General features: G+C 38.9%; 1 protein-coding gene and 1 pseudogene across 1 annotated transcript; both read right to left on the bottom strand.

The window, feature by feature from the left end:
- Positions 1-3,084: 3,084 nt before the first annotated feature.
- Positions 3,085-14,235, bottom strand: prxl2b (peroxiredoxin like 2B). Its single transcript, XM_048254997.1, has 7 exons — positions 14,054-14,235; positions 13,025-13,229; positions 12,774-12,825; positions 12,346-12,409; positions 7,993-8,068; positions 7,409-7,527; positions 3,085-3,583 (listed from the first exon to the last, which is right to left on the bottom strand). Exons 1-7 carry the CDS (start codon positions 14,114-14,116, stop codon positions 3,557-3,559), a joined length of 606 nt encoding a protein of 201 aa, XP_048110954.1. The 5' UTR covers positions 14,117-14,235; the 3' UTR covers positions 3,085-3,556.
- On the bottom strand, positions 11,880-11,987 carry LOC125302732 (annotated as a pseudogene).
- Positions 14,236-14,314: the final 79 nt, after the last annotated feature.

Raw genomic sequence — 14,314 nt, 5'->3', positions numbered from 1 at the left:
AGTACCTAGAATGACTAAATATGAGCTATCACAAGCAAGGGCTGACATCACTTGGAATTGAAACTAGTGCTCTGTACAAAATAACATTGTCATGAGTATGTAAAGAAAAACTGTTGGAGTATAAAATAGAGAGAGAATAAAAATGCATGCAGCATTTCAAAGAATGTTAGGGGACAGATGTCTAATTTATGTGTACAGTACAAGAAAGTCATTCATGCAGTATTTCATACAGTATATTAACATAAACTGCATATCCTATATCGTCATATTTTCAGACTTGCCTGATCTATCTTGCTTCAGAGATATTTTTTTTCTTTATTTGAAAGAAATTAGAGATTAAAAGATAAGGGAGACATTTCTATTGAACATACCTTTCCTTTTCATATCCAAGTCATAGTTATTGGAATTGGTTTCTACAAATGTACAGTAGATATCCCCTACCTTCCTACAGACCTTTTCTCTAAGAAGGTAATTTGTGCAAAGATGGACAGAGTTTGTTACAGTAAATGAAACAGTCTTGTTTACATTCACATTCAGTACAACAAAGAAACAAGTTATAGGCTGTTTATAGCGATGATTTGATCTGTAAGACACGTAAGATGTGTTTCTCTTACTGCTTTATTTCAACAGTGTGTGTTCCCTGAGTGCATTTTCAGACCATGCTGCTATTCCTTGCCTATCTGACTGTTTTTTGTGCTTGAGATCTCTCTTAATGATGCCAAGATATTATCAATTAAATGAATATTTTCATTATATATCTATTTTGATGTGATTGATATTATATAAAGATATAACTATACAGTCCTGGTTTCTGTAAAGGCCAGTAAGCAATTATATGTTGAACATTTCTACAAAATATCTGTGAAGAAAAAAAAAACACTTAAACTAAACAGTTGAGTATATTGTGATTTCAGGTATATAATGTGTATAACTCTTTAAATGTTTGTTGTAATATACCTGGAATAAAGCAGCGCTATCGCAAATCTGCATGGTTGATTGTGAGTGATGACTGGAATGTTAATTTCATCGACAGTGTTATCCAAATTTGATCATATATTTTGCTGTTGGACATTGCACCAATGGACTTCATTTAAATTTGTTTAACAAAAGCTTTTGGGTCATCAGTACTATGGCATCATCCTCACACATTAGCTCTGGATAGGCCACCCAAAATATAAGCACATTTTGAACTTGATGCCAGAAACATGACTTAAAAAAAGTTGGGACGGGGGGCAACAAAATGCTGGAAAAGTTGTGTAATGATAAACACAACAAAAAAAGGAACATTTTACCACAACTAATTAGGTGAACTGGAACCATGCATGGTGATACACAATTGGAATTGAGAATAATTTGGGAATTTCATCATCTACAGTACATAATATAATTATATTCAGAGAATCCAGAGAAATCTTTGAAAACAAGGGACAAGGCTGAAAAGCCATATTGAATGGCTGTGGTCTTCAGATGGCACTGCATTAAAACCAGACCTGTTACTGTAAAGAAAATCATTGTATGGGCTCAGGAAAACTTCTGATAATCATTGTCTATGACCATAGTTTGATGAACTCTGCCATAAAGAAGAAATTGTATTTAGACATGATACAGAAATGACCTAGATGACCTTATCTGAGCCTAAGGTCATTTAAGATTGTCTGAGGTAAGGCCGAAAATGGTCCACAATCAAAATGTGTCATTCTTTTTGGAAATCATTCCAAATGATTCTGTATCCTCTGGGCCAGGAGAGGAGAGGGACTATCCAACTGTCTAAAGTGCTCAGTACAAAGCCCAGCATCTATTATGGTATGGAGGTGCATTAGTGCGCATGGGCACCTTGCACATCTGCCAAGGCACACTCAATTCTGAATGATGTACAGTACACAGGTCTTGAGTGACACTGCCATCCAGATGACCTCTTTTCAGGGAGAACTTGAATATTTCAGGAAAACAATGGCAAAATGAATGATTCTGCACATATTTAAACATGGCTCCATAGAAGTCCAAGTGCTAAAATGGCCTGTCTGCAGTCCAGACCTGTCACATTGGGTATGGTAAAAATTAAATATACACAAATCCACAAAGAGGCAAAAAGTAATCCACAGGCAAGCTAACGACGACAGAGACAGGTTACAAACACACAAGCATCTTAGCGAGCCAGAGAGCAACAAGTCTGTCGTAGACAAAGTCTTACTATTATTTATAGGACTAAAACAGAATAAACAGGATATTCTTGATGGATTACCGGTACATAAATGAAAATGAAAGAGCTGTCACGATTAAGAAAAAACGTTTTACTCCAGACTCCCTATCTGGTCGATCGCGATCGACGGGTCGGCGACCCCTGATCTATATCCATAGTGAAAATTTAGACTTGACAGTTTGCTGAAAATAGGGCCCAGGCTGAAGAATCTCAGAGTTTGTCTTCATCAAGTTTGTCACTAAACCATATACGTGGAATAACCCTTGATCTCTAAGACTCTGCCGTAACGCGCATATCACCTTTGACATACTTCTCGCCCTCTCTTTCTCTGTCCTCTGAACATTTTCAAAGGCTTCAAAAACAAACACTAGACAAATTTACATCAGTCTGCTTTCATCAAAAAAAGTGTCTATTACGCACAAGGCTGCTTTAGAAAAAGTTTGCAATCAAGCCCAGTCAAAAGAAAGCATACAAATAAATAAATAACATGAAATTGAAGACGCCGTCGTAATCTGGAGCTCCAACCTCACATCTAAATCAGCCACCCACTGAGCTTGAGACTAAAGATGTGTCTGCTTACTGCTTTGATCAGGAACCTCCCCTGCGCTCAAGAGCTGCTCTCCAAGCAGAACCATTGTGCCCATGTGAGTTCATGCCTCTCTTTGAGGCGAGCGGGCAGGTGAGCACTTCAGCCAGGTACTCCATGCTCATTAGGACGAAAGGGGATATGTTTCTTCTATGAGTGCACAGAGACATTGACAGGCAAGTCCAGAAAAGAGGCCCCTGGAAGTCAACTCCATCAGATTCTCATGAAATGAACATACATGAAAAGATATACAAACATACATGAAAAAAGTTCTGATAAATGTGTAGGCCACAAATAATTAGTAAAACTTTTAAAAGCGTAATTTAATTACACTAATAGTTATACAGACAACATTTAACTAAGTTATGGAATCATATTTCATTACATCAGCAAATATAGTCAGTAGTAAAAGTAATAAAAGGTAAACAAAAATGAATCTCATGTTTTAAAAATATCTTTCTTTGGTCCACAGCCTCCTTAGAAATGTGTATTGAATGATTGGAGGTGAAAATTCATTACGGATATATCTACGTACAAAAATACACTGCTGTTAATGGTCATTTCAATAGGCTTTACTCAATAAATCCTTCTGATTAAAAAAGCACTTAAATTAAATACCTCCCCTCAAAAAATCTAATTGTCTGTAATAATATTTTTTTTGTAAATTCTTAATGTCAGTCACATATTAAGAAAAAAGCCAAAAAATGTACGAGTCCCATAACTCAGTTCTCTGCTGGTGGTCCTCATCTCTCCCAGGCAGTTCAAGTCCTCTACCTTGTGCAAACATCATCGTTGCACTGAGAAGAAAGAAAATGACAAAAAGATTAACATGAGTCTCTGAACATCAAACATCCTTGTTTCATGAAAAGAAATAACAAAAATAACATGAAGATTAACAGGAGTCTTGAGTGTCAGACTCAAAACAGTCAGTCACCTAGCAATATCTATCTAAGAAGTTATTGTCCAGCCCTTAGTGCAAGAGCTATTCAGAGTATTTGGTAACATTCGTAGTGTTTATTATGAAGTCAGTGCAATTCTGGCAAAAGGTTGTTAATATCTGATCTCAACAGCTAAGGAAACTATCCTCATCCCCTCTGTACTTGTGAAGCCCCGTGTTGAATGGCTGGTATTATGCATGGCTCAGTCTGAGCCACTTTCCCATTTACAGAGCCAGGACTGTAGGAACCAGTGTTTTTTTTTTTTAGCACACTCAACAAACAGACAGCTATAGGACCACAAGGAACAATTTGCTTAATTTAAAAATTACTGGATTATAATCTTCCATAAGAGATTTCATATTATACTATTATAATATGTATGTTATTACAATATATGCCATTTGATGCATTGATTTTATATAAAGGTCAACTCATTCATTCATGGGTAGTATAAATATTTCTAGATGTCTGTAAGTCATGGCTTGCTCTAACGTATACCTCTTTGGTGTCAAAACACACGTGTGGGTAGCAGCCCTACATCTCACTGCTGCTAAACCGGTCGGCAGGAAGGCGTGGAGAGAAGATGGGTGAGAAGCAGTGAGTGTGGTGCTCTTTAAAGTGTAAAGAAACGTAAAGATACACCTTGTTATTCAACCGCTTCTCTGTTACAATTAGGTTTAATAGAACAGAAATGGGCTGTTATTGTATCGCTTTTCTTGGCAGCAGAGGGTTCAGAAATATATTTATCCCCTTGAGTCAAGGATGCTTCCTCCCCTTTTACTTAAATCAAACTATGTTGGCTGAACCGATTTAAGAGCCCATCAGGACTTCTCTATGAACATCCTAAATCATCCCTGGATAGAGAGAATAATTTCAATAAAATGGAATGAAAAAGAATGAAATACTGTTTGGACTAACGTTATGCCAGTAAAAACATTTTGGAATCTGACTGTTGAATGTTTCAACCGAAGCAAATAAATATGGTGAATATGACTGCTAAGAGTCTACTCCTCGGCTGAAACCCTAATGTAGCCCTGTAAACCATTATCCTGCCAACAACAAAAGACATATCCTACATCCCATTGCCAGTTGACCTGCGGAAATATCCCATAAAATCAGGGCTAGTTGGGGCTAAACTTTCCATCTGAGAAAAACACCTACCAGGTCCACTGTTCTCAGAGTGACCCTGTCTGACATCAAAAACCTTCTCTTGTTAGCCCCCAGATATAGTAAATAACCAATCCACCCACCTGATTCCTGTGTGCAGGTGGAAAGAGTAAAAAGAAAGCCCAATATGATTCTGCTTACTGGTATGTATGGCACACTCCTAGAACTATTAGAATACTCACAATTATTCACGTAGAAGTGAAGTACTCTCGCTGACCTCTACATTATAGTGGCTTTCAGCCAGTTCTCACTGGCCTTTTCCAGTGGAATTGGGAACATTGCAAAGAAACTTACAGGTCAGGTAGTTTGTGGAAGTATTCTGTTTATTTATGGTGCAACCCAATCTTAGGCAACACACCTACTAAACAACACATCTAGATATACACTGAGCCCAATGTGCAACAAGTCTAAGTCCAACTGACTAAGACATACGCTGCGTCCCAATTCAGCAAATGTATCTATTACCACAAAGCCTTCAAAAGCCTTACAGAACCTTGATCCTCTACATCTCAATGAGCTCCAGACCCCTTGCTCCACCTTAGTGGCAGGTCCTTCAGCACTTGTGAAAGACGCAATGTGAAGGTATTGCTGCTGTTGTTGTTGTTGCTGCTGCTGCTTGTGAGCAACAAAAACAGTGGAAGATGTGGCAGATTTTCACTTGGACCATGGAAGACGTCCACAGGACATCCTTCACCAAAGACCCACATAAGGATAGCAGGTATTGAGAGACATCTGGCTTACAGTTGGACAGGAAGGCCTCACCTCAACTGCCAAACTACCGCATGAACAGTAAGCCTCTATGGCAAGACAAAGGGACTGTTGTCTGTGCCTTACACAGAGAACCTACTGCCAGTAATTGACCTACAGAAAGGTCACTAGAAGTAACACAAGTGAGATAGAGTTTTGCATGTTGGGAACCTATGAGATCAGATGCCACCGTGCTTTGCTTTATGTGCTGAAATAAACACAGTAAACCACAGAGAGATGGGTGTGCCATGATAAATACTACAGTATGCAGTAATATGTAGACATAACATGGCTGCAGTTGTGCTGTGATAATAGCAATCCTGAGGGAAAGGTTTAAATGAGCATTAAATTGTTGTTAACCATCCATTTCATTATAGGTATATAAAGAAAAGGAGGAGTGCCCCATGGAATATTTGTTTAGAATGGTGGGGCTTCCCCAAACACCATTGTCTGTGCCACAAATCAGTGATGTCTGCTTTTATGAATGACTTTGTCTACACTACCACTGTTTATTTGACTTGGTTTGGTTTATTTTCTCTTTGCTTTTGAAGTTATATTGTTTCTACCACAGTTGTCCTTATATAGTGAGTGGAACAAGAAGACATCTTGAGTCATGTGGACATGTGGAATAAGTACCACAGGGAAGACATAACAAGTGAAGAGGACCATATTAGCAAAGAGTTTTTGCTATTTCAGTAATCTTACACAAGCGTTTCCTCAACCCAAGGAAGTGAAACTATGACCTAGGCTACTACTACTATTCCAGAAATAAACCAAGGTCCCAAATATTTCAAATATACAACCTAGGTTTGACAAACTTCCACTCTATGAAGAGGAAATGGAAAACTGATAGACTTCCTGTTTGTCACAACAGTAAACCCAGGCATGATTTTGACAGTTACTCTGTGCATATCAGGCTAACAGGATAACAGGCTGCCACAGTCATTGTGAAACACTGTGCAGTTGGCCCTAGTTTCTATACAGCAACACTTCTATCTATCAATTCAATTCAAGATTAACATATCTTTTTAATGTAGTAAAAACTATGTGTTAAGTACGAATCTTATTCTTAAAATATTTTTTTGGTGTGGTTGTGGTCTGTTGAAGTTGTTTCAAGGAATGACAGCTATCAAAACACTCTGTGTCTCCTGTGATATTCTGTTTTCCAACACAAGGTGGGAAAATAAACGGCCCTAACTGCAAATCATCACATAAGACATATTCACTGCATTTTGTCACAGTGATTTCTACAATGTTGTGGTGTTCTTACAGAAGGCATCGAGCCCACATGTGATACGATTCTCGGGTGTAATAAAAAACGGATAAAGCTGTTGTTTCTGTGAGACTGGCTGTTAAACTGCAGCACTACTGTATTTACCCTGGCATATGCCTGACAAAAAAATAAGAAAAGACCCAATGTACGTCCAAAACACGTCAAGGTCTTTCTCAATAGGGCTCCAATGCCAGAATTGACTGTGCGAACCCTACTGATTTTCAGTTTACTTTATCATTTCATCAGTAGGCCAAAACAGAAACAGCAGAAACTGTACACAGTTGGAAAAAATGCTGTTTAGATATCTTAGGACTAATAATGCTTAAAATACGTATCAAACAAATGCACGGACACAGTCACTGCATGTTTTTTTAGCATCAATAAACAATACTAGTACAAAAAGCATACTATGTTTACTTGATCCAACTTTGGATCAAAGTACCTGAAAGGTGAATAAATGTGCACTCTTGACTCTTATATGTAGTAGGGCCACTCACCTGTGGCCTTTGTCCGGCTTGCACACTGACTGAGATGCCCAGGGCTTTGGCTATATCTTCCAGAGGGACGTGGTCTCCTGGGGAATCCTGGATGAAGTGCATAAGCACCTTCTCACCACCTGAGAACACAGAAAGATGACAGGAAGTAAGTGGTGGCGGACCCTTGAACAATTCTGGTTCTGATCTGGTGTTCCCCTGCCAGATCTGGGCCACATAATAGCCAGACCTCTTTATGAGATAGCCACTAACTGGGCGAGAAACCACCCTAACCAGTAACAACTGACTGACATCTTTCAGTTGTGTTAATGCAACTTTTTACAAATCATTCAAACACTAATTGGCCACAAATCATCGAGTTAACCAAGGCATTAAAAAACACATTTCAACCTCTGGATGACACAATCATTGCTCTCAATTTAAGCATTCCTCTTCCTGCTCTGCTGTGGCTTCAGGATCCATTAATCCAGATTAATCAGAAAAGATCCCCAGCACCACACTGCCCCCCTAGTGGTTGAAGCTTTCAAAGAGGGTGGGATGCTCAAAATACATCACATGATGTTTATTTTTTATTGATTTAAACATACCTTTTGCCACAATAAGCATGCCACCACTCTGCAGGAGATCCCCTGTGAAGTTTCCCTGGATACCTTCAGCACTTGCCTATGGGGCAAGAATACAGGTTATTCAGGACCCATGCTACAAGTATTTTAATATCATGTAATGCTTGTCTCTCATTTTACAATAAATATTACAACTTTTATGCTACAGTCTTCTATGAAAAACAGGCATGCTTTTCTAGTAACCTAATGTTATATATATATATATATATATATATATATATATATATATATATATATATGTGTGTTATAATATGTAATGTAATATTGCATAATCATCGGAAACCATGGCACATCACAAAATCACAACAGACACAAAGAGATGCTAGAAAGCATTGTGGTGATCACTAATTACAACCCGAAAACAGAAAAAGTTTGCACGTTGTGTAAAATGCAAATAAAAAAAGAATGTGATAATATACAAGTCTTGTAAACCCATATTTAGCAGCAAAAAGGACAGAGACAACATATCAAATGTTGAAAATGAAAATGCGGACTATTTCATGGAAAATATATGTAAATTTTGAATTTGATGTCAGCAACATGTTTTAAAATGAATTGGGATGGGAGCATGTTTACCACTGTGCTGCTTCACCTCTTCATTTAACAAAATTCTGTAAATGTTTAGGAACTGAGGAGACCAGTTGCTACAGTTTTGAGAATGGAATGTTGTCCCATTACTCCCTGATATAGGATTTCAGTTGCTCGACAGTATGGGGTATTCTTAGTCATGTTTTTCATTCCATGATGCACCTAATTTGACAAATCTGGACTGAAGACAGGCCATCTTAGCACCTGGACTCTTCCTCTATAGAGAAATACTATTTAAATATGTGCAGAATTCATTTTGGTATTGTTTTCCTGAAATATTCAAGGTCTTCCCTGGAAAAGACATTGCCCGCATGGCAGTATACAGCATGTTGCTCAAAACCTGTATACATCATTCAGAATTGATTGTGCTTTGCCAATGTGCAAGATGCCCATGCTGTAGGCACTAATGCTCCTCCACCGTCATAGATGTTGGATTTCGAACCGAGCACTAAAACAAGTTGGATAGGTTGTTTAGCCTAGATGATTCCATGATTTCCAAAAAGAATGGCAAACCTTAATTGGTCTAACCACAGGAGCTTTTTCCATGTTACCTCAGTCCATTTTAAACAAGCTCAGGCCTAGATAAGACGTGGTATTTTTTGTATCATATCTCAATAGAATTTTAGCTGTTACAATTTTGGCTGCAGTTTCTGATTTGAGTATCAAACTATGTCTTGGGGGTCCAGAGGGGAAATGTTTTGTGTGTTTCTGTGGTAACATTTTTAATTCTTATGATTAATATTGTCCATTAAAAGTTTGTATGTTTTAGTATTAACACACTCATGACATAGCATACATTGCACACATTCAGTCTGCTGTCAGGGAAAATGTCTGGGAGAGTATCTCCAGGCCTGTAGATGGCACCCTGGGAGGGAGGGATGGGGGCAGGTACCATATAGCTGGCAGAGAAGAAGGGATTTTGAATGCCAGTGTGCAACACCTGAACCTTGCCTTGTCCGTTCTTTTTATGTTTTAAGGTATGTGTCATTTTATTCATAATGTTGCCATCTAAGGTTATTTTGTATAGGGATGGGCAAAGCGAGGCTTTATGAAACACTGAAACGTTCGAAGCAATTGTGACGAATTGTTCTGAAGCTTTGAAACAATTCCGACACCTCAGAGCTGTTTAGGGTGAAACAAATCTGTCAAATGCTTCGTATTGGAGGTGTAGTCTTTAAAGTTCGTGGCTCGCTGTGTTACCTGTGTTTAGTCTTTGTCAAAAGCTAAGCAGTCATGCCCTTGGTCAATTACTGGATGGGAGACCACATGAAGTCACAATAAAGAGAATCTTATTGCTGCCACTATGTGTTCTCTAAATCACTTTCTTCTTATAAAAACTCCTGAGAGTTTAGTTGAAACTGTGTGGTTAATGATGAAGTAAGAAAACATATAAACAGATACGACCTGAAACAATAATAAACGGGGATCGAACCACATTTGAGCTGCCTGGGCTACTGAGCAAAAAAAAACCTCACTAACCACTACACCATCATGGTTATTGCTTAAGAGAAAGCTACACTGTTAATTGAACGCGCGGGCGCGCCTGCCGACACCGGTGAAATGCACCGAAGGTTCACTTAACTTTGGTCACATGACATAGGGATTTTGAAGTGAACAATGTTTCGAAGCAGTGCTCACATGACATAGCTGTTTTGAACCACGTTTCGAAGTAGCGTTTCGAAACACTTGTGCTTCGAAGCCTCGACACTAATTCGAGACGTCGGTTTCGAAAGTCACACCCCTAATTTTGTAGAAATTGCTGGTTAATGTGTTGAATGATCCTGATTTGATTCTTTTTAAATTGAAGTAAATGTTGATTCAAGCAAATGTGTGTTTTCCACCATTAACCATGTGGCCATGGCTTTTTGGTGAGGTTACAAAGGAATGAATTGTTTGCTAAATGTTGTGTTTATTCTCACCACTATATTCTTATGAAAGATGTTAATGCGTTAAATGTGTGTGTTAATCGATTTGATGTTGAGTGTGTCTGAACATTGTTAAACATGTTTGAATATTTAAGTATTTATATTTAATGTTGAGTGTGTCTGAACATCGTTAGACATGTTTGAATATTTAAGTATTTATGCTTAAAGTATTTTAATTAATAAATGGAATGCCAGTGTGCACCTGAACCTTGCCTTGTCCGTTCTCTTTATGTTTTAAGATCAAGCAAGGGAATGTGGTTGTGCCGTGCCCCAAGCTCCCCTAGACTTGGAGGCCGGTAATATGTGCATATAGACAAAGGTTATCAGAGGTTTTCCTGAGCCCATACAATGACAGGTCTGGTTTTGATGCAGTGCCATCTGAGGTCCGAAAGACCACGGCCATCCAATTTGTTTTTCAGCTCTTTCCCTTGTTTGCAAAGATTTCACAATTTCATGTTAAGAAGAAATGACATTGTTTCATCATTTGTGCACACAGGTTTACACAGAGTGATGAATACCCCTACATCTTTATTCTAAGAGACCCTGCTTCTCTGGGATGCTCTTTTTCATACCCAATCGTGTTGCCAGTTACCCTAATTAGTTGTGAAACATTCTTCCTTTTGCTTTATTTATCATTACACAACTTTTCCAGCATTTTGTTACCCCGTCCCAATTTTTTTTTTTAAAACATGTTGCTGGTATCAAATTCAAAAAGAACATGTATTTTCCATGAAATAGTCAAATTTGTCATTTTTAACATTTGATATGTTGTCTGTGTCCTTTTTGCAACTAAATATGAGTTTAAGAGATTTGCAGATTATTACATTCTGTTTTTATTCACATTTTACACAACGTCCCAGCTTTTTCTGTTTTGGGGTTGTAGTTGCATTATGTTACGACCCTTCCTGTCCCTGTCTGCTTTGCTCTCATGTCTGCCTTTTAGGGGTGTAGCTTAGTGGGCAGGTGTACCTCATCCTAATTGCACAGCTGGAAGTATAAAGGTCTACTTGGTGGCTGCTCAGTTGTTCCCTCTCTCTCTCCATCAGACCATGTGTCGCATGTCTTTTGTTTGGATTATCCACATATATAAGTATATATACTCTTTTGAGTCCCATGAGGGAAATTTGGTCTCCCAATCCATGAATTAGTGAAACACACTCAGCACACAGTGACCACACAGTGAGGTGAAGCACACACTAATCCCGACGCAGTGAGCTGCCTGCTACAACGGCGCTCGGGGAGCAGTGAGGGGTTAGGTGCCTTGCTCAAGGGCACTTCAGCTGTTCCTACTGGTCGGGGTTCGAACTGGCAACCCTCCGGTTACAAGTCCAAAGCCCTAACCAGTAGGCCACGGATGCCCCTAAACTCGGGTAGAGGACGTATCAGATATTAAACTGATAACAACAGATACTACACTTGATCTTAGCCAAAAGGCCGAGAAGCGATTACACCACACCTTTATTTTCTTACCATCTCACATCCTGACTGCACTTTATATTTTCAGTGCATATTTAATTTAATAAATATCTTTATCCACGTGTGGTCTCCCTCATGTTAACCCACCACAAACGAGCCTGGTGGTTGTAACAATTAATTTGCAACTATTGTTAAATTTAGCCTAACAGTTTGAGAGCCAAAAAAGTGTCAACACTTGATATCAACAGATTAGCTGCCATCACAGTTCTTTCAATCTCTCCTGTATGTTTGGCACTGCCCCACTAGGACCTCACACCAATTTATTGACGCAGCCCTGACCATCTGAGCCCTGCAGAGCTCAAATGAACAGGTGACATTTCCAGTTTACCTTTGAAGAGACTTCTCGCACTTTCTTTCCCATGGCAGCTGGAACCACACTTAGGGCATTGTATCTACATGGCAGAATAAATAAATGTCTTTATAAATTACTTAATCAAAACACTCAACACTCATTTGTGTGTGAAGATTATTTGACATTTTAAACAATGACATGGTACAAACAGCGTCCTTATGCATCATTGTGGATGATTCTAAGTTACATGGTTATTTATATAGACTTTGCTAATGTTAACAGCCTACTCTACAGCCAAAATGTATTCAGTAAACATTCTTTATGCTCAGACAGGAAAAAATATATCATGTAATACATGTTGTTATGCAGATTGTGTTAGAACAATACTTAAACTTAGAGTGAAATAAATTACAAAAATGAGGACCATAATAAAGTAGGCTTCTGTGTCAAAAACAAACATTAACCTTTTGAAACCAAGGTCCTTGTAGCTTTTTTTCTTCTCGTCTATGTACACATCTGCAAGAAAAGCATAATGGAAAATACATAAAAGAATGCTTGCCTTCTGGTATTTGCCTTGGTGTGCAAAGGCAACCAACCAAGGCTATCTGTTGTATGACATCTCATAGGCTTCCCTCCACCAGTGTGTCAAAAGGCAGGGTGTGTAAACCACTGTTTTTGTAATCATGGCTGATGATTTGAAGAGAGTAGTGCTCACCTCCCTTGAAGAAGCCTCCTGCCTTAAACTCTTCAACCCCAATCTCCTCAGGCCCTACACCTACCAGGGCCACTCCGTTAGCCTTCAAGCTCGGCTCCAACTTGCTGACCTCTGAGGCAGTCCACCTGCAGATCTGACAGCCAAACCGCCGCAGAAAAAACAGCACGACAGCCTGCTCTCGCCACAGTGACCCCAGTTCCACATTCTAAGACACAAAGAAGGTGTCACCGAAGATGTCTGATACTAGGGTCCCTCTTTGGTATCCCTGAGGCCCATCATATCAAGATCAACAAATTAGACAATTAGACAGTAGCCTTTAGATTCCAGAATAATGAACATTTCCTTGATCGCATATGGTTAAAATGGTGTGTCAGGATCTCCAACAATCACTAGTATTGAGTACATTTTCAAACAACCAATACTAGGCTGAGGCTTGAAACAAACCTCTCAACTCAGACTTATATACATAGCCTAATGCAACAAAACCACCATGTTACTATAGACACCAAGGAGACTGAACAAAACAGACTGCACGAATACCAGATTAATTCACCATAACCTGCCACCTAAAAGACTAGCCTAATTTACTCAAATGTACAGCAATTACGCGCCTTATTCAGTGTCTATGTTGGTTCCATCAATCACTCTCAGCATGTTATCTTGATACACAGAACGCTAATGAGACCCTAATGCACACTGCCCCCCATGGGGATGAGTATTTACTAGTGAACTAAACTGAAGACAACTACATAATAGTGGTGAATTATATAGCCTGCCAGAATTGAGCGAAGATAGTCCTGCGACTCTGCGCCTAACGACGTTGGCTATAGCTTTCATTCACAGTGTCACATGAGGAAGCAAATGACATATGAAGATATTTAATGAAGTTGTGTGCATCCTTCTACAAAACATTTCCAATATATGTATATGAACTAACAACAAAGCCGATTTATTTGCTTCATGGAGCTGTGAATTTAAACGTTAAAACTTGATCGCTAACGTTAACGATTTGTAAACTTTTTACTTTACCTCCCCAGACGCAGCGTTTTTCAGTCCATTTGAACTTATTTTGGCAAGATCCACAGGTGCCATCTTTGGTTACGTCTGTCTGCGATTACCGAGGTAGCTGTCAAAACAATGTGCATTAGTATACATTCATTACATGCTCAGTTTATAGCAACTTTTGTCATCTGTAACCTCGCCCCTTGCTATGTAACTATGAATGGCTTCCTTACTGGCATGTGAAATGGACCTATCACAAACTAAAAGTCACACTAGAAGGCGGGTCTA

Source organism: Alosa alosa, chromosome 10 (genome assembly GCF_017589495.1).
Source record: "Alosa alosa isolate M-15738 ecotype Scorff River chromosome 10, AALO_Geno_1.1, whole genome shotgun sequence".
In the NCBI taxonomy this organism is placed as follows: domain Eukaryota; kingdom Metazoa; phylum Chordata; class Actinopteri; order Clupeiformes; family Clupeidae; genus Alosa; species Alosa alosa.
This window is presented reverse-complemented; position numbering and strand designations above follow the sequence as displayed.

Bases quoted from the DNA above. Each gene is read 5' to 3' on its own strand.
- prxl2b (XM_048254997.1), bottom strand. From the start codon at position 14,116: ATGGCACCTGTGGATCTTGCCAAAATAAGTTCAAATGGACTGAAAAAC. The intron at 13,230-14,053 runs GTAAAGTAAAAA...TTTGTGTCTTAG, and splicing joins AAAACGCTGCGTCTGGGGAG to AATGTGGAACTGGGGTCACT. The intron at 3,584-7,408 runs GTGAGTGGCCCT...CTTTCTTCTCAG, and splicing joins AAGCCGGACAAAGGCCACAG to TGCAACGATGATGTTTGCAC.